At 40.2% G+C, this 18,924-nt stretch overlaps 1 protein-coding gene across 1 annotated transcript; it reads right to left on the reverse strand.

Moving 5' to 3' along the window:
- Positions 1-7,461: 7,461 nt before the first annotated feature.
- On the reverse strand, positions 7,462-18,481 carry SUMO2 (small ubiquitin like modifier 2). The gene is made up of 4 exons (XM_049860575.1): positions 18,312-18,481; positions 16,596-16,727; positions 10,696-10,767; positions 7,462-8,140 (listed from the first exon to the last, which is right to left on the reverse strand). The coding sequence occupies exons 1-4, from the start codon at positions 18,330-18,332 to the stop codon at positions 8,078-8,080; spliced, it is 288 nt and encodes a 95-aa protein (XP_049716532.1). The 5' UTR covers positions 18,333-18,481; the 3' UTR covers positions 7,462-8,077.
- Positions 18,482-18,924: the final 443 nt, after the last annotated feature.

Consider the following 18,924-nt stretch of genomic DNA (forward strand, 5'->3'; position numbering starts at 1 on the left):
GCCAGCGTAGCAGGGGCAGTTGTCTGGGGACCATGGTTTCAGGGGACATCTAAGTCAATTGGCATAATAAAATCTATTAAGACAACGTTCTGCATCCCACTTTGAAGAGTAGCGTCTGGGGTCTTAAACGCTAGCAAGCAGCCATCTAAGATGCATCAATTGGTCTCAACCCACCTGGATCAAAGGAGAATGAAGAACACCAAGGACACAAGGTGATTACGAGCTCAAGGGACAAAAAGGGCCACATGAACCAGAGACTACATCATTCTGAGACCAGAAGAACTTGATGGAGCCTGGCTATAACTGATGACTGCCCTGACAGGGAACACAACAGAGAACCCCTGAGCAGGAGAGCAGTGGGATGCAGACCCCAAATTCTTGTAAGGCCAGACTTAATGGTCTGACTGTGACTAGAAGGACCCCAGTGGTCATGGCCCTCAGACCATCTGTTGCCCCAGGACAAGAACCATTCCTGAAACCAACTCTTCAGACATGAATTGGACTGGACAATGGGCTGGAGAGGGATGCTGGTGAGTGAGCTTCTTGGATCAGATGGACACTTGAGACTATGTTGGCATCTCCTGCCTGGAGGGGAGATGAGAGGGTGGAGGGGGTTAGAAGCTGGTGTAATGGACACAAAGAGAGAGAGTGGAGGGAGAGAGCGGGCTGTCTCATTAGAGGGGAGAGTAATTGGGAGCGTATAGCAGGGTGTGTACAGGTTTTTGTGTGAGAGACTGACTTGATTTGTAAACTTTCACTTGAAGTACAATAAAAATTATATATTAAAAAAAGAGGTCAGAAAATTGTTTGAAGCCTAATTACTTCGCTATAGACAGGAATCCTATTGGTTTTTAAATTTATTACTGGGTATGTAGAGAGCTTTACTTAACAACAAAATGTACAATTAGAATAATCTGGAATGTATTTACTCAAACTAAAATAACCTGGAAGTTCTTCCTCACTACTGTGTGTCTACTAATAACTACTAAACTTCAACCAAACACAAAAATACAACTCTCCAAAATATGCACTAACTTAGCATCTCTTAGCTTCCATTCCAAGCACCTGTTTTTGCTACCAGCTTTCCCACTATCATTTCAATCTGCCCCAACTCATTCCAAAATGCCTCAGGAAACGGGTGCTCTGTGCTGGCCTCACTCTTGGGATTTACTCTTCGAGACTGCAATCCAGTCTGAACCAATCTCTTGGATCAGTGTCTTCCACTGTGATCCAGTACACACATTTTAGGTGGAACCACATGAAACTGCAGACATTTGACTGTTTTGGACCTACAAGAATGGCAATCTCATAGTTCAACAATAGTTTAATTCATATTCTCACTACCTGATACCCACCCCTTAACATTTTCTATCCTGCTCTATTTCATTATTAAAAGAAAATGCTGGCCATGTGCTGCTGCTGCTGAAGTTGGCTAAGTGACTGAATTAATGAGTGGCCCATCAACAAATGTTCCTAACAAGCTTAAAATCGTAATCACATTTTAGGGTGTCCCTTAAGTGTGTCACTTGTGACTTAACCACTTACCTCTACACACAGTCTACATTCACCACTCCTAAAGCCAGATTTAGGGTGCATCCATCTATCCTTTTCTTAGCTGTGTCCTCACAAAAAAAGGCAGAGCATTACCAGTGGGAGAGACAGCCCAAAGGAGCTTATTTCCGCTTAAAACTCATTTGCCATTAAGCAAATGAATCAACTGAGAGGTCTCAAAAATGCTGCGTGTTCTCGCCTTCCTTTTATTCAAACAGAACCGTCCCTGCACTCTAAGGTCTGGCCTGCCCCGCTCAGGTCTTTTTTAACCACTCAACTGTGGTTTGGTTTGGTCTGAACTGTGGAAATAGCAAACTTTACATCTCCATCATCTCCTCCCTGTTCACACTAAGAGCTAAATAAGATTATATGGCTTAAATTTGTCACATTTCCCCCAATTCTATGCTGCTATTTCTCTATTTTAAAGACATTAAAAAGAAAAAACAAAATAAGTGTTGGTAAGGATGTGGAAAATCAGAACGCTTGGCCATTACTGGTGGGAATGTACAATGGTACAGCCACTATGGAAAACAATTTGGTGGTTCCTCAAAGAGTTAAACATAGAATTACCTTATGACCCAGCAATTCCGCTCCTAGGTATATACCCAAAAGACTTGAAAGATACTTGTACACCAGTGTTCATAGCAGCAACATTCACAAGTCAATGAGGGGAAACAACCCAAATGTCCATAAACAGATGAAGGGATAAGAATGTGGCATATACATACAACATAATATTATGCAGCCATAGAAAATAGTTCTGATACACATCACCACATGGATGACCACTGAAGACATTATGCTAAGTGAAATAAGCCAGACACAAAAGGACAAATATTGTATCATTCCACTTACATGTATTTAGAATAGGCAAATTCACAGAAAGTAGAATAGAGGTTACCAGGGGCTGGAGGAGGGTGGAATGAGGAGTTATGGTTTAATGGGTATAGTTTCTATTTAGGATGATAAAAAAAAGATCTGCAAATAGTAGTGATGGCTACGCAACACTGTGAATGTACTTCATTGTGAATGAACACCACTTTACTGTACACTCAAAGCTGGCTAAAATGGTAAACTGATATATTTTGCCACAGTAAAAGAATAAACAAAAAAACCTGTAACCATCTGACCTGCTCTCGAAGAGATGAATTTAGCCTCCTTGGTAGCAAATCCTAAAGTGATCTCATATAGTCACATGTCACTGCTTACTGGGCAAAAAACACTCCACATTCCAAATAAGAGATTAAGTTCCCAACAGCTTTATACTCTAATTACGGATCACTCTGAGGAGCTCTTCATTAGCTAGCCACTATACAGACCAAAGCCTCAGTATAAAATATGCACATTTCTTACCACATTCAGTACTAAGCCTTGTGTCATCACCTAGATAATCAGAATGCTGAAGCATCCTATAGTTAGGTCCTTTGGTTGTTAACGCATCAGAGAATCATTAAAATCCTGAGGAAGGTTTTCCCTTAAAGACTCATTAGGGTACAATTCACTATTAAGCATTTATTAAAAATTCTAAACAGGAAAAAATTTTATTCAGCGTTTAAAATGAAGAGAGAGCTGTTGGCCTGTCCTTCGGTTTCTCGTATACTCTAAGGGCACATCACTCAGTAGAGATGATGGTATTCAGGAAAACCTCAGCATCGTATAGCAGAGCCCTTACTGAAATAACTGAAAATAACAATTTCCATTTAAAGAGTTCACTGTATGGTAGGCACTGTGCTAGGCAGCTAAAAAAACAAAAATTCAAATCAATTACTGTCGATTCCTACTCATGGCGACCCCATGTGTTTCAGAATAGAACTGTGCGTCACAGGGTTTTCAAAGGCTGACCTTTTGGGAGCAGATCACCAGGCCTTCCTTCCAAGGTGCCTCTGGGTAGACTCCAACTACCAACCAAATATTTAACTCTTTGCACCACTCAGAAGTCCTAGGCAGCTAAAACACACATTATCTCATTTACTCTTCAACTGATAAGGTACTTAACTCTTACCATCTATTATGCCTCTCAGAAGTGCTTCTCAAATAATTCCATTGTTTTGAGAATGCATTTAGGGGGTAGAGCCCAGGTACTGGTATTTTTAAAAAGCTTTCTAGGGGATTCTAATGCAAAATCACAATCCAGAATTACTGTTAGTCATATTTAAAAGCAGCAGCACCCTAAATCAAAAATAACCCTCAGTGGTGCAACTAGTCCTCTCAAGGCAACACGGCCCCACAAAGACCTTGGAAACAAGCCTCCCTCTAATCCTGGGATTCCACTCTCCACTGACCTCACGCTGTCACCATTGCCCATACACTTTGACCTAGGTCTCCACCTTCTCACCAAACTGTGCTCACTCCTTTTCCATCTTTCCATTCAATCTCATCCTCTTTAGGTGGAATGCAATCTGAGAATCATCAAATTCTCATGAAGACACAAACAAAAAAACACAACCAAATAACGGGACATTCCTCTTTCTGAAGTTGCTGATACCTTTCGTTCTGGCTTCAAATATCTTGTATGAATGTAAGGGTGCTTGAGAATAGAAGTTTTCTTATCTCCCTATATAAAACTGCTTACCTACATAATACTTATTTACCACTTTTTGGATAAAAATAAATTAATGTGAGGGTAGCCACAGAGTTCTGCTAAGTTGCTGTAACAGCTGACCACAATGGAAGTATAATCCTATCATGTGAAACTCCTCCCCCAGGCTAAAAAATAAAAATGCAAAAATTCCTTTCAGTATTTTCTATAATTCACTTATATTTTAAGAAGTGCTCCAAGTGGCATCTGGGGTCTTAAATGCTAGCACAGCACGCAGCGATCTAAGATACATCGATTGGTCTCAACCCCCCTGGAGCAAAAGAGACTGAAGAACACCAAGGACACAAGGTAATTATGAGCCCAAGAGACAGAAAGGGCCACATAAACCAGACACTACATCAGCCTGAGACCAGAAGAACTAGACGGTGCCCAGCTACCACCGATGACTGCCCTGACAGGGAACACAACAGAGAACCACTGAGGGAGCAGAAGAGCACTGGTATGCAGACCTCAAATTCTCGTAAAAAGACCAGACTTAATGGCCTGAGACTAGAAGGACCCCAGAGGCCACAGTCCCCAGACCTTCTGTTAGCCCAAGACAGGAACCATTCCCAAAGCCAACTCTTCAGGCAGGGATTAGACTGGAATATGGGATGGAAAATGATACTAGTAAAGAACAAGCTTCTTGGATCAAGTAGACACGCTGGAGGGGAGATGAGAGGGCAGAGGGGGCCAGAAGCTGCCCGAATGGACATGAGGAGAGAGTGGAGGGAAGGAGTGTGCTGTCTCATTAAGGCGAGAGCAATGAGTGTATAGCAGGACGTATGTAAAGTTCTGTATGAGAAACTGACCTGATTTGTAAACTTTCACTTAAAGCACAATAAAAATTGATTTAAAAAAAAGTGCTCCAGAAATTTTACCACATAATGTCTTTTTAGTAGCTACTTACATGAGAGCAACAATCAAGAAAATTTAAAACAGAAATATGGTGAATCTTAGTACCTATATTCGAATCCAAATATCCAAACTACAGCACACTCACTGTAAGTGCCCTTTCTATATATTTCCTTCTGATTTTTTAAATTGCGCTAAGTTTTTCTACTACAAAATAATTTATCTTCCCCAATACGGCAAATGCTCAGACCACGATATTAGTTGGTAAATTCCTCTGGTTTATAGATTATGATTAAACAAGGACCTGATTCAAGACCTCTTCCATAATAAATAGAGGTCTCTGACTTGGGAAGAATTCATTTCAATCCTAACATTAACTTTTTAGAACACCACAAAACTCCACTTTTAACAGAACTTAGAGCAACAAGAGAAATGTACTTACCTGATCTCTTTGTACTAAGAATTCTTGGTGGCTATTTTTTTTTATCTATATCTATAAGGTCGCTATGAGTCAGAATTGACTCGACAGTGGCAGGTTTTTATCTACATTTTGGGCTTTGGTAACCACATTTTTAAGTTTGTAATACAATTTTAAAATTAGGTTGGTGGCACTATGTATATATATATGTCCATTCTTAACATATATATATATATATATATATGGGGAAACCCTGGTGACATAGTGGTTAAGTGCTATGGCTGCTAACCAAAAGGTAAGCAGTTCAAATCCACCAGGCGCTCCTTGGAAACTCTATGGGGCAGTTCTTCTCTGCCCTATAGGGTCGCTATGAGTCGGAATTGACTCGATGGCAGCAGGTTTGGTATGGTTTTATATATATATATATATAAATAAAAATCTAATTGACTCAAGATTAACACACACACACCCAGGGATAAATATCTACTGCATTTCTGCTCATTCACTATAGGGATGGGGGAGGTAAAAAAAACCCTACCAGACCATGGTTTCAGGGGACATCTAAGTCAACTGGCATAATAAAATCTCTTAACATTCTGCATCCCACTTTGAAGAGTGGCATCTGGGGTCTTAAACACCAGCAAGCAGCCATCTAAGATCCATCAATTGGTCTCTGCCCACCTGGATCAAAGGAGAATGAAGAACGCCAAGGACACAAGGTGATTATGAACCAGAGACTACATTATCCTGAGACCAGAAGAACTCGATGGTGCCTGGCTATAACTGATGACTGCCCTGACAGGGAACACAACAGAGAACCCGAGGGAGCAGGAGAGCAGTGGGATGCAGACCCCAAATTCTCATAAGACCAGACTCAACGGTCTGAGGCTGGAAGGACCCCAGTGGTCATGGCCCCCAGACCTTCTGTTGGCCCAGGACAGGAACCATCCCCAAAGCCAACTCTTCAGAACTGGTTTGGACTGGACAATGGGTTGGAGAGGGATGCTGGTGAGGGATGCTGCTTGGAGCTTCTTGGATCAGGTGGACACTTGAGACTATGTTGGCATCTCCTGGCTAGAGGGGAGATGAGAGGGTGGAAGGGGTTAGAAGCTGGTGTAATGGACACAAAAAGAGAGTGGAGGGAGAGAGCGGGCTGTCTCATTAGGGGGGAGAGTAATTGGGAGTGTGTAGCAAGGTGCATATGGGTTTTTGTGTGGGAGACTGACCTGATTTGTAAACTTTCACTTAAAGCACAATAAAAATTAAAAAAAAAAAAAAAAAAAACACCCTGCCATGCTAGTCAATTAAGTGAATGGAATCACCCACTTGTGGTGAAAATAGAGCTCCAAGTTTGGTTTCCTGAGAATCAATTATCACAAAGACTATTAAGACTCTTGAACAGGCTTCAGGAGACTGAATCTCTAGGGCCAGTTTTGTGACCATCTAGCTGTGACCAGTAAGCCTTATGTGTCTCAGCTTACTCTTTTCTAAAATGTGGGTTAGAATTAGGTCATCTGTACCTATATTTCGAGCTCTAATAGTCAGTGTATTGGTTTTACAGCTGTGATCTTCTCCCATACTTCTGAATTTAAAATCTACAGCACCCTGCATATTTAAGGCTGTTAAGAATGGACATACATAAACGTAATTTCTGCCAGACTGTTTATTTCAGGTTAGGGAGATGTGAGGGCTAGAATGCTTAAAGTGATTTCTCAGCAGGGGAGGCAAAAATTCAATTTTTTTCCCAAGTGCATGTACTGTACCACTTAGCCCCAGGTGGTGATTACAGAACATACTCGGGAGAAAATCCACATTATGATCTAATTTTTTTGCCAGCAAAGTTGCATATGGGACATACCTAAGCTTTCTGAACAAAGAGGCCGAAAGTTCTGCTGCTAGTCATTTATGTAACTTTGTTATTCTTTGTTTTGCATTAGCCTGTCAGAAGTGTGAAGCAGCTTGATTTTTTCCTTAAAAAATCACTTCTAGGTTTTTTCATAGCATGTTTTTCCTAAGCTTCAATTTTCTATTTAACATTTTTCAGAATAAAGAAAACGGCTCATTTTAAACAAGAAGTTTATTTAAACAACAAGACGCTTGACTTGAAGGGAAAACTATCTAGGATTCATTTCTTTTAGAGTAATTTATCCCTACTTAAAGACAGATTGCCCTACATGTAACAGCTACGTACAAAAAAGTTATAAAATTGTCCTTGGTTTTACAATGATAAATGAAAAAAAAAAACATTAAAATTCTCCAATCAAACAAGGTATGCAAGGATTTTTTTATGTTGTTGTTTTCTGTTAAACAGTTGAGCATAAAATAACTTACTGGAATATAAAGATAAGAACTGAATGAGCATGCCACTAATGGAGAAAGGGGGTATTTTCACAGAACCAATATTTTTCCCCATCCCATCTCCACTTGATGTCGATCAAAACATACCATTGGCCATTTAGTAAAAAAAAAAAAAAAAAAAAAAATGCAATATGCTTGTGCACATACACCAGTTACTTTATGTACAATAAAGGAATGGGGAAGGGGAAAATGAAAGAATAGAGAAAACTATACTGTAGTAGTCAGGATGTGGTGGAACCAAATTGTGGTTTTCTAATTGAGAATGTATTCTTGGTCTGTAGGAACAGAGTTCTGGAGTAAAGTAGCAGGCTCCCTTTTTAGAAGACACCTCCTGTCTGCTGCTGAAACACATCAATTGTATCTTCATCCTCCATTTCCAACTAGCAACAAAGAGAAAAAAACAAATTTAGATCTTAAAATGGCTAATTTTCAGATTTAAGTACTCTGAAAAAAAATGCCCAAGTTCCACCTAAGCTCCTCCAAGTGTTTGTTATTTAGAAGCTTCATAGCTGCATCAGACTAGGTTTAAGTAACTTTTCACTTGGCCTCCTATTTAATGAAGGACATAGAAACCTAAGTTAAAAAGCATATACAGCCATGAGTTAAATCACCTCACCTTTAAATTAATTACTAAGAATAGAAGGATGATGTGTGTAAAGGATCTATTTCACTAAAGCTGTTTAGATTAGCAAAAAGTTAGAATAACCTGAAGATCAGAAGAAACTCAAAGAAATAAACCATAGTACACCCATACAAGAAATACTATGCAGCTGTTAAAGAATAAGGTTTACATGTGCATAAATGGAAATATCCCTAAGGTAGTGGTGGGCTAAAAACAAAACAAAACAAAAAACTAAGCTGCCAAACAGTTTACAGTATGATTACATCTGTTTTAAAAGCTTAATTCTATATACATAAAATGAATATATCCTTGCATATGTGCATGAACAGTGGTCACCTCTAGGCAGTGAGGGTGGGGACATGGGTGAGGAAAGGACTTCTGAACTGCTTACCATGAACATGTTTTATTGCGAAGAAAAAACAAAATTTTAGTTCTTTAAGTTTTAAATATGGTTCAAAAATTAAGCCTACAAGGTTCATTATACATAATACAACTATTTTGATAGTACAAAGGTTTGGCATATACGGCAACACTGTAAGTAAATCAGCATTATAACAGTTTATTATGCTGATAATTAAGCTTGAAAATGTCTTTCTAGAAACTGGTAAGCTGGAAGACAAAACAGCAACTACAGGCACCTAAAGACAAGAAAAAGGGAACGCTGCTTCTAACACAGTTAAAATGTATTAAAAGTAGGGCTGACGTGCTAAAATACTCTTGGCTAAGTCTCGAGTCTGAATATTCTCTTTTGTAAAATGGAATTAGTACTCAGTTATAAGAATTAAATGGGTTGAGGGAAATAAAGCACTTAGTAGGATGCTGAGCACATGCTAATTATACTACTATTTAAATCAGCTGCTGAGATGTTCTAATTTATCGCAATTCAGCTATTTAACATTGGGAGAAAACTTCTAAAATGAACAAATTCCACGTATTTCATACAGGGTACTTTCTCTGAAGATTTTAGATGCCTCAAGGTCACAATTCTGAACAGATCCTCCTCATGATTTAGTATTTGCAATTAGTACAGTCGACAAACTCTAGAAAACTTTTTTGGTGAGGCTAAGGAAGGTTAAACACAGAAAATAAATTCTAACTATCTGAGAGTTTGGCACTAACAAATTATTTTTACTCAGTGTTTCGCTTCTAAAACTACCAAAACAGGTCACCGTATCTACTAAAATAAAACTACTGGAATGTTAAATTTTATACTAAAACTTTTTATATGCCATCAAAGGACAAAATATTTTTCTTTCTTTTACCAAGAGAATTCAGCTCCTCCTTGTGGCTACAGATAATAATTGCCTCTTAGAGACTGGCAATCACCAATGGGAATTTCTTGAAACTATACTTCCTTCAAGCACATCACAGGCATTCCAAATCCTTGAAGATTATTAACAAAACAATCTGTATGTCTGCTTCACTCATGCCACCACTCATCTTAATCAGGTGATAAAACTGAAATTCAAAGTCAAAGCGCTCCAATTTAAACTTCTGGTATCAAAAATTTTTTTTTCCAAGACTAAAAACTCAAACCAAACTCGTTCCCGTCAAGTCGATTCCAACTCATAGCAACTCTATAGGACAGAGTAGAACTGCCCCACAGAGTTTCCAAAGAGCACCTGGCAGATTTGAACTGCCGACCCTTTGGTTAGCAGCTGTAGCACTTAACCACTATGCCACCAGGGTTTCCTTTCCAAGACTAGAAGTCTTAAATGAAAGCTTGAGAGAGTGAAAAGAAAAACAAGGAGCTTCTGCTACAGAAGAAAGCCCAGCCTACCCCATGCAAAAGAACAGAACTGAAGTGGTAAGTAAAGGGATTAAGGAATCAGGGACTATCACCTTTTGTAGTAAGGGTTTGGAAAGCCACCTATTATCACAGCTGTGCTGGTCAAACTAAGCTATCAAGACCTAGAGTTCAAGCCACTAGTTTTATTTCACAAGGATTCAGCACTGAGGGGCTAAAATGGTTAGAATCAGTAGCCAACCAATCACCCGTGGGGAACCTGGGTATGGTCAAGGGCTGCAGCAAAAAGAAAACTACTTTCTGAAAAGAGTCTTAATTATTTACTCCAAATAATGTGGGTAATATGTAAGGAAAAAAAAAAAGACTTATTAAAATAACTAAATAATCTTTTTGCCTTACTAATAACTGTATTCTCCTGTTTCCCGTTAGCCACATTTTACATACCTTTGAACAACAATAAAGAACGATATTCCAACATCTAAAAGTTCACAAATTCTTCAACTAAGCTGTTAAAAAAAATTACAAAAAATGCTGATTTTTCTACTCAGCATGAAGAGATGTTTTACCTGTGCAGGTGTGTCTGTTTCATTGATTGGCTGCCCGTCAAATCGGAATCTGATCTGCCTCATTGACAAACCCTGAACAAGAGAGTTTTAAAAGGAATAAGCATATAAAGAAACAATAAGAACCTCATACAGTAAAAACTACGTGTACTTCGCCATGAACATATTAAATAGGATACCTAAATAATCACCAATACATTTACATTTCTATGTTAAATACGGAAGACAGGTAGGTAAAAATATTTGAGTTGATTTTTACTTCCTTTAAACTATAGTATCTTATTTGTTCTTTTGGGAAAAATAATTTTTTTGAAAATGTCTTTTTAAAAGAGCCTTATTGCTTTTGAGACCATAGCTACACCAAGCTTGAACAGTTCATACCTTGAGACAAATAATACTGGATTTAAATGAGCTAGAAAGATATTGAAACAGAACTTAAATATGAGATGCACACAGCAACATTCCTCAATGCAAATTAAGACAAAAAAAATTTATCCTTAATAATAATGAAAACTGGAAGTCACCTAAAAAGGTGTAAAGATTAAAACAAAACTTTGCCACCTTGACTTCATTTCCATCCAAGCAGTTCCTACCACCATGCTCAGCAGTCGGGACATTGCTACCAGAACACAAGGCAATTAACTGTCCTAAAACTTCAATCCACACCCATGAAATTCCTGGAATAACTCAAAAGCAGCACCTGGTTTTTTATTTCCTTCTTAGTACTTAACCAAAATTTATTTATTTATTTGCCAACCTCTCACTAGAAACTAAGCTCCAGGAGGGATGGGAACCTTGACTGTCTTGTTTACACTGTATCCTTTGCACATAAAAGGCACTGCGTAAGTAGACAGAATAAAAGGATGAAAAGCAATATCCATCTAAACACGCTTCATTTTCTTTTTTACTTGTAAGTCAGAATTATAAAACAAACAAACAAACATAAAATGATAAAGTCAGATGTCTAGAGCTAAGAAGCTGGGGAGAAGCTTTTTAGGATTTAAAAGTTATATTTACTACAGTTTAGTCCCAACAGATTTCTATATGCATCTAACAAAGAGATAAATGAGCCTAAACATGTTCCTTCTGCAAAAAATGACTCTTGGTGTATTGCTTATCAAGCACTGATTACTCGACAAAGCGTCGGGGACAGAGGGAGAGGAGCAGAGGAGCAACGGTGTTGGCAACTACAGCCAAATGAAGACAGGAAAACAGAGCACCTTTGGAGGTATGCTGTGAACTCCTGTACCATGCACAAATTACCAGCTCTAATTATTGTTTCACAAACTCCTGGCTTCAAGTGATATTTAAGAACAAATTAAACTGAGTTCCTAGGACTAAAAAAATTTAAAGTGTTCAACAAACACTTCCATAACACCTGTATTCCCTTATTTATTTAACAAGGATTTACTCAACTGGTCTTTATAACTACCTGCACCATGAAGATCATATTACTTTCCTTTAAAACTCTAACAACTGTTTGACACATACCAATTTTTCAGACTATATCTTGTCAGGACAACAAACAATCCTCTGCCAGGCAGGTGACATCCATAACCTTAATTCTGGGCTCATGACATTCAAACTTAATTTGCAATCCCATAAAGTAGCCAAAAAGTCAATGCCAAGCCATTAATTACTAAGTATTATATATTTGGATACACTCCACTGAAGGCTCCTCACTGCAACAAAATACTAAGCACTTTAAATATGCCAGTTTCTTCCTTTACTATATCCACTGGTAAGGTCAATGGTGTGGCCATTCACGAGAGAATGAAAGGCAGAGCCACAAGAATGGAGAACTCAAGCAAATCGTGTTCCTTTAGTGTCATCTCTACTTTGAAGCATCATAAAAACGCATGTGCACACAAGCCAGAATGATTAGAAGAGCTATGTTGAGACATTTGAAAGCTCCAACATAATAAAATGTATCACGATTAAGTTATTACACAATTACAGTTTCCTGTAACTCAGTTTTTCAGCTAAAATAACTGCTTTTTATGCTTTTACCAATAAAAGTTCTTCCAACTAAAGCCTAACTCATGGATTTGCTGAAGCTCAAAGTCCAAAATTCAGGAAAGTGGTCTTTAAGATTCCATAAACGATGCAAGCTCATACAACGAATTTACCTTAAACCAGTATTTGGGCTCCTCTTCTACATAAATCCCATTCCTAAGCTCTGCCCTGGGAGAGTTGTGAGGTCTGTCTTTGGGCCTGTTTATTTAAACCAGTGAACCTATGCTCTCTGAAGCCACCCGACACTCCATGAAATAATCCATTAGGGTGAATCCACACTAAAATGAACAGTATCCTGTGAATCAGTTAGCTGAAGGCTATGTGGCTAGCACAGAGTAGGCAGACAAACTCTAATTCTACATGTGAATGAAAACTATATTTACCAACCAACCTCTGGAGATATCAGTTTGAATGTTCTCTTATCATTTTCAAGTATTTATGGAGAGCATTCTATGTGCACGGACTGGTCTAGATGCAACAGTGAACAAAAAGTCTCTATCTTCATTGAACTCACATTTTAGTGAAGAGACAGACAAAAATAGTGAAAAATGCAGAAACCCAACAACCCCTCCCAAAAAATAAATAAATAGAAGGATGGAGAATGATGGGAACAGGGGCTTTCTGACTTGATTATCAGAGAAGGCTTCAAGGTAGTAACTGAACAAGACCCGAATAAAATGGCTGTGAGCTGTGTGACTGTTTAGTTTAATGCTGTCCAAAAGTAATATAGTCCAAATCACACATCTAATTCAAAAATTTCTAGCAGCCGTGTTAAAAACAGACACAATTTTAATAAAATATTTTAACCACTAATATATTAAAAAAGCACTACTATTTCAGCATGTAATAATAAAAAGTTTTTTTCATACTCAGCTGTTAAAATCTGGTGTGTATTTCGCACTTACGGCACATCTTAAGTTCAGACCGGCCACATTTCAGGCGCTCAGTAACCACATGTGGCTTGTGGCTACCATAATGGACAGCACAGGGTTAGGTTAAAAATACAATTTGCAGATGGATTTCATGAGTTATGAGAGCATCACCAATGATGATTCTAAGCTTTGAACTCAGCAACTGGATGTAAAATGGTGCCATTTATTACCGGGAATACCAGAAAAGCAGATCTCTGGAGGTAAAAATCAGAAGTCTCTTTTGCATTTCCCGTTTGAGATATCTATAAGGTATCTACTGGAACCTCTCCAGAGATATAATGCCAAGTGAGTTCATTAGAAAGTAAACACGAGCATTCGATTAATCTTGAGAGAATCCTTGGCCAAGATTTTCAACTGCCAAAAAACCTTTCCCTATGCGAACTAGATTGGATAAATACTTTTTTAGTCTTTTGAGAGCCTGTACCTAAAAAAACAAAAAACAACAAAACCAAACCCATTGCCATCGAGTGATTCCAACTCACAGTGACCCTACAGGACAGAGTAGAATGGCTCCTTAGGGTTTCCAAGGAGCGGTTGGTGGATTTGAACAACCGGACCTTTTGGTTAGCAGATAAGCTCTTAGTCACTGAGCCACCAGGGCTCCAGCCTGTACCTAAAAAAAAAAAAAAAAAAAAAAAATGTACCTACTACCCTTAAAAAGCAGCAGCAGGGAATCAGCCCTACTATGTCACACTTCAACTCTTTTCCTTAGAATGAGAGAAAGCTTTTGAAAAACAAATGGATCCTGTTTCACACAACTCCAAGGTTTCCCTAATTTAAGAGGAAAACTCCGACAAATGTTTTTCCAAGCCCTTCCTGGATAAAATCTTTAAATCATATTTAATTTATACATCAACAGGTAATTACTAGAATGTAATTTTTTTACGGGCAATCAAGCGTTTCTATTTACCACTATAAATTGGGAGTGGCCCCAACAAGTTATCAAAAATAATCCAAATCTTAAACATAATAACTACGAAATTTTAAGGTAAATTTTATTTATCCTGAGTAATACTAAAAATTGATTTTAACATGGAAAGAAAACTCAAATTTTTCATTAGCCTGGTAACTCTCCATTTATAGGACAATCTTCTGGAGCACAGAGGATTTTTTTTTTTCTTCCTAGGACCTGGTAAAATTCCCCAAACCCATGATGGGCATCTGGTAATTATCAGACAAATAAAAATCTCCTTTGGGGAACCTACAATACAGGAAGTCAAAATTATAACCACTGAGTCGGAATCGAATTGATGGCACCGGGCACTGGGTTTTCGGTATACAAAATACCAATAGATTTGTATAGTAAAACGTTAATGGTTAAAGCCAGGTAGTGGACATATAGTTATTCACTACAGAAATCTTTCAACCTTGCTATAGGTTTGAAATTTTTAATAAAATTTTGGGAAGTCCAACCATTTAAAAGCTAAAATTAAGTAGTAATTAAAAAAAAAAGTCAAAGGTACGCAGAGAATTGTATTCAAAACCAACATATCTGAGTTTCTACTTTGTATAAAGTTATAAAAGGACTACCTTTTTAAAAAACTCCCCTATAACCTGAAGGGGCACTAGTGTTCAAATATGGAAGATGCCAGTGAACAAATTTTTTAGATCCATAGTACAAATTCACTCATTCTTCGGAGGATTCATTAAAATTCCTCAAATAAAAATATATTTAAGACCCTAACTTTGTAAGAACTATAAGGAAGCTGGAAGCCCTAGTGGCGCAGTGGTTAAGACCTCAGGCTGCTAACTAAAAGGCTGGCAGTTCAAATCCATCAGCCACTCCTTGTAAACACTATGGGGCAGTTCTACTCTGTTCTATAGGGTCACTATAAGTCGGAATCAACTCAACAACGGGTATAAGAAAGTTAACATTCGAAAAATTAAAAGCGTAACATTCTATTCTATTATAAATAAGTTAGGCATAAAAGCTTCAAATACTCCCACCTCCCCCCACTAAAAAAAACCTTTACAACTTTAGCATCCTCACTGTTTCTTTCAAATGGCCTTAGGAATCACAGAGGATGCTCAAGTATCTACTCAGATTCAATTTCCCAATTTATACAGGTCTAAGCCACCTTCTCGACGGCACTGGGTATGTTGGTGTAAGCCACCTTCTACTTTGAGCCTATTTTTAGAACTCATATTGTAGATAAGTTTTGCTAGACTAATAAAATGATTTTCCAAACTTTTATATATTCAGTGCAGAACAAAAAATATACTTTAGCCAGGTTATTGCTGGTTACTTGGTCTAGGTACCAGTTTTTGCTGTACTTGCAAGAATCCATCTTTCAAGTTGCCTTTGTCTTGTTATACGCAATATTACAAAAGACAGCTCTGTCTTAGTAAAACCAGGCATCTACCTCCCAGCATCAGTTCAAATCAAGAGAGCTGAACTTTCTACTTCCTCCTCTTGGCATACTATTTTCTGAGTAAAATGCAAATGTTCCTATAACACAGGAATGTTTAAGCTTGGCTCAGTGAGGTTAGATTTTTCAGCCTTCTACTATTAGTGTAAAAAAGAAAACCATCACAATTTGCATGCTTCATGAAAATTGCAATCTGTCCTTAAGCTCACTTCTAATTTTATTTCCAACTTGATTAAAATACTCAAAATAAATGTTTGACACAAGACAAATTTCAAGTGGATAAAAAAGAACCTGTCAAGAAATTTTATCAAGTTCATTCTTTTCTTGAAACCAAGTGTTGTGAATATAATTTGATGCATTTCTGGCACAGAACTAGATGATTTACAATACTAATCAACTCATGATAAGGGTCTTCATAAGGAATCAATACACCAAGTGTATGATAAAACTGACATGCCAAGTTCATATTCATCCTACCAAAGACAATAATTATAATACTTGCTAGTCTCCTTTCTCGTCTCAAGAAAATAAGGTTGTTTCTTTTTAAGGGTCTTATTCAGTGGAAGTGCACATATCAGTTCCTCACCTGTCGTTCACAATAGGCTTTCATTAGTTTACTAAGTGGTGTATGCCTTTTAATCTTAAACTGCACCACAGAACCATCCTGCCCCGCCACCTTCAAATTAATATGATCGTTGTTCTCAGTCTTGACTCCTTCCTGTTGAAAGAAAAATAAAAGTATAATTTGGAAGATGTGAAAAACAAACACCTTTGAACGCAGTGGCAAAGTTGCTTCAGAAATCAACAGGTTTCTCATCCTGTACAATAAAGCAGCGTACAGCTGTTTTCAACCTCTGAAATCAATCTGGAAGATGAGAAATCCTGGAGTAACAATATTAAAATAGCTGTCACAAACAGAAAAGGAGCCTACATACAACAATAGATTTTCAAAGATGCGTCCCACCCAATTTACCACAAGTTTTCTCAAAAGTTATTTTTTTTTAAATGGCATATTTTATCACTCCCAAAATGCCTTTCGCCAAAAAAGTTAAAAATAAGCATCCTTTCTCTTCAAAATGCATTAAGTACAAATACTAAATTAGAATGCCAAGAAAAAAATAAATCTAGCGCTTGCAATTCAAAGCTCATTACCATTCTCTCGTTAAAAGTTACCGAACTCAATTTAATACCGAATTTCAATGTAACTAACAAATCTAATGGAGGAATATCCCGATTCTCTCTGGAGCAGGGGTAATAACTCAGAACCACAATTAATATTCACCTCTATTAGCAGCTTCGTTTTTATTGTTAGTTAAGACCTCTTATTCTCCCTCCTCCCCTTTGTTGTCAATGGGTCAAACACAGTTTTACTCCAAGTCTTCCTTGTAGATTTCGACCCAACCTGAAATTCACTAAAATCAAATGCAGGGGGAATTCTGCACCCCGAAATCACTTCAAACGAGAACGTGGGTTCCAAAACAAACCAAAAGAAAAACGCTTGGCCAAGAAGATGTGAGTCCTAGTCCTCAAGGGAAAAGCCTCTGATGTCTCAAAAACCGCGTTAAAAAGTTAAGCCCTACAAAGTCTCTCTGCTTACACATCTGCCTCCAACTTCTTGAAACCACATGGTCTGCGCCGGTTAGGGGCTATTTGACACCCCAGGAAAAACCGCTGCTCCTCCCCGCTCGGGCCCCTCAGGCCCTCTAAGTGGGAAACACGCCCCGGGAATCCCCCAAGCCCCTCACGACGGCCCGACAGGCAGCTGGCCTCCAGCCCCCTCAGCGACCCATTGATTCGCCCCGAGCCCTCACGGGCCGCCACGGCCCCGGACCAGGATCCCGAGAAGCCCGCTGCCCCCACCCCCTGAGAGGGAAGCCCCGGGCGGAGGGGTCCGCCCCGCCACCACGGAGGCGGCACCACCCGCCGCGGCTCTGCGCTGGGCTCGCGCGGGGTGAAGACACCGCGCGCCCTAACGCCCCTCCTGACGCGCGCCCGCCGGCCGGGCCCGAGAAGCCCCCGCCCGGGCCGGTGGGCCGCGGCGTCCGCGATCCGCCCGCCCAACTCGCGCCCAGCGCGCACTCCGAGGCCGCCGGGGGCGGGGGAGTGCAGCGGGCCTCCTCCGGCGCGGGAGGGAGGAAGGGAGGGAGGGAGGAAAATGGCGCGGAGCGCCCGGGCCTGAGCCGCGGCCGCCCCGTGGGGGGCCCGGGAAGGCGAGGGGAGCCTGCGGCGGGCTCGGGCCGGACCCCTGCCCTCCCTTGACCCCGGTTGCGCGGCGAGGCGAGGAGGCCGGCGGCGGGCTCACCTTGGGTTTTTCGTCGGCCATGGCGAGCACCGGAGTCTCCTCAGCTGCCGCTTCACAAAAGAGGTACCAGGTCCGCACCGAAGGAGCACACAAGCAGCACCAGGAGCGGCAGAAGAAGGAGGCGGCAGTGGTGGAGGAGGGAGAGGGCGCGCGCACGTCGTGCGCTCCCTCCCCCCTTCTTGCGTGCGCGAGCACGAGCTGCCGGGGCCTCCCATTGGCTGCTGCCTCGCGGGAGCGCGCAACGCTTACATAACCACCCCCGCCCCCCGCCCCGCGCCGCCTCGGACTGGGCCCGGCGCCCGCCAGGCCGGCGGGAAGAGGCGCGGACACGCGCACCCGGCCCGCCGCGGGGGCGCGCCTGGCTCTGGGCGGGGCTGTATTGTCCTCCTTCTGTGGTGGAGCATAATCAAAATGGCTTCCAGCTGGTCATCAGAGGGGACGAGGAGGCTTGAGGCCTTAGACGGGAGACATAGGCCAAGAAAGGCAGACTGATCAGAAGAGAGAGGGGCAGCCTAAGTAGAAGCCCCAGCATGAGATTCTGGAAAAAAAAACAACTCTCTTGTTAGCCTCCCCCAGTGTGGACCAAATGCAGCACTCCCCACTGTCAGAGGAA

The sequence above is a fragment of the Elephas maximus genome, chromosome 19 (assembly GCF_024166365.1).
Source record: "Elephas maximus indicus isolate mEleMax1 chromosome 19, mEleMax1 primary haplotype, whole genome shotgun sequence".
Taxonomy (NCBI): domain Eukaryota; kingdom Metazoa; phylum Chordata; class Mammalia; order Proboscidea; family Elephantidae; genus Elephas; species Elephas maximus.

Coding starts and splice junctions, on each gene's coding strand:
- SUMO2 (XM_049860575.1), bottom strand. CDS start 18,332: ATGGCCGACGAAAAACCCAAG. Junction 16,728..18,311: donor TGGCCGACGAAAAACCCAAG/GTGAGCCCGCCG, acceptor TTCTTTCAACAG/GAAGGAGTCAAGACTGAGAA. Junction 10,768..16,595: donor AAGCCTATTGTGAACGACAG/GTGAGGAACTGA, acceptor TCTCTTGTTCAG/GGTTTGTCAATGAGGCAGAT.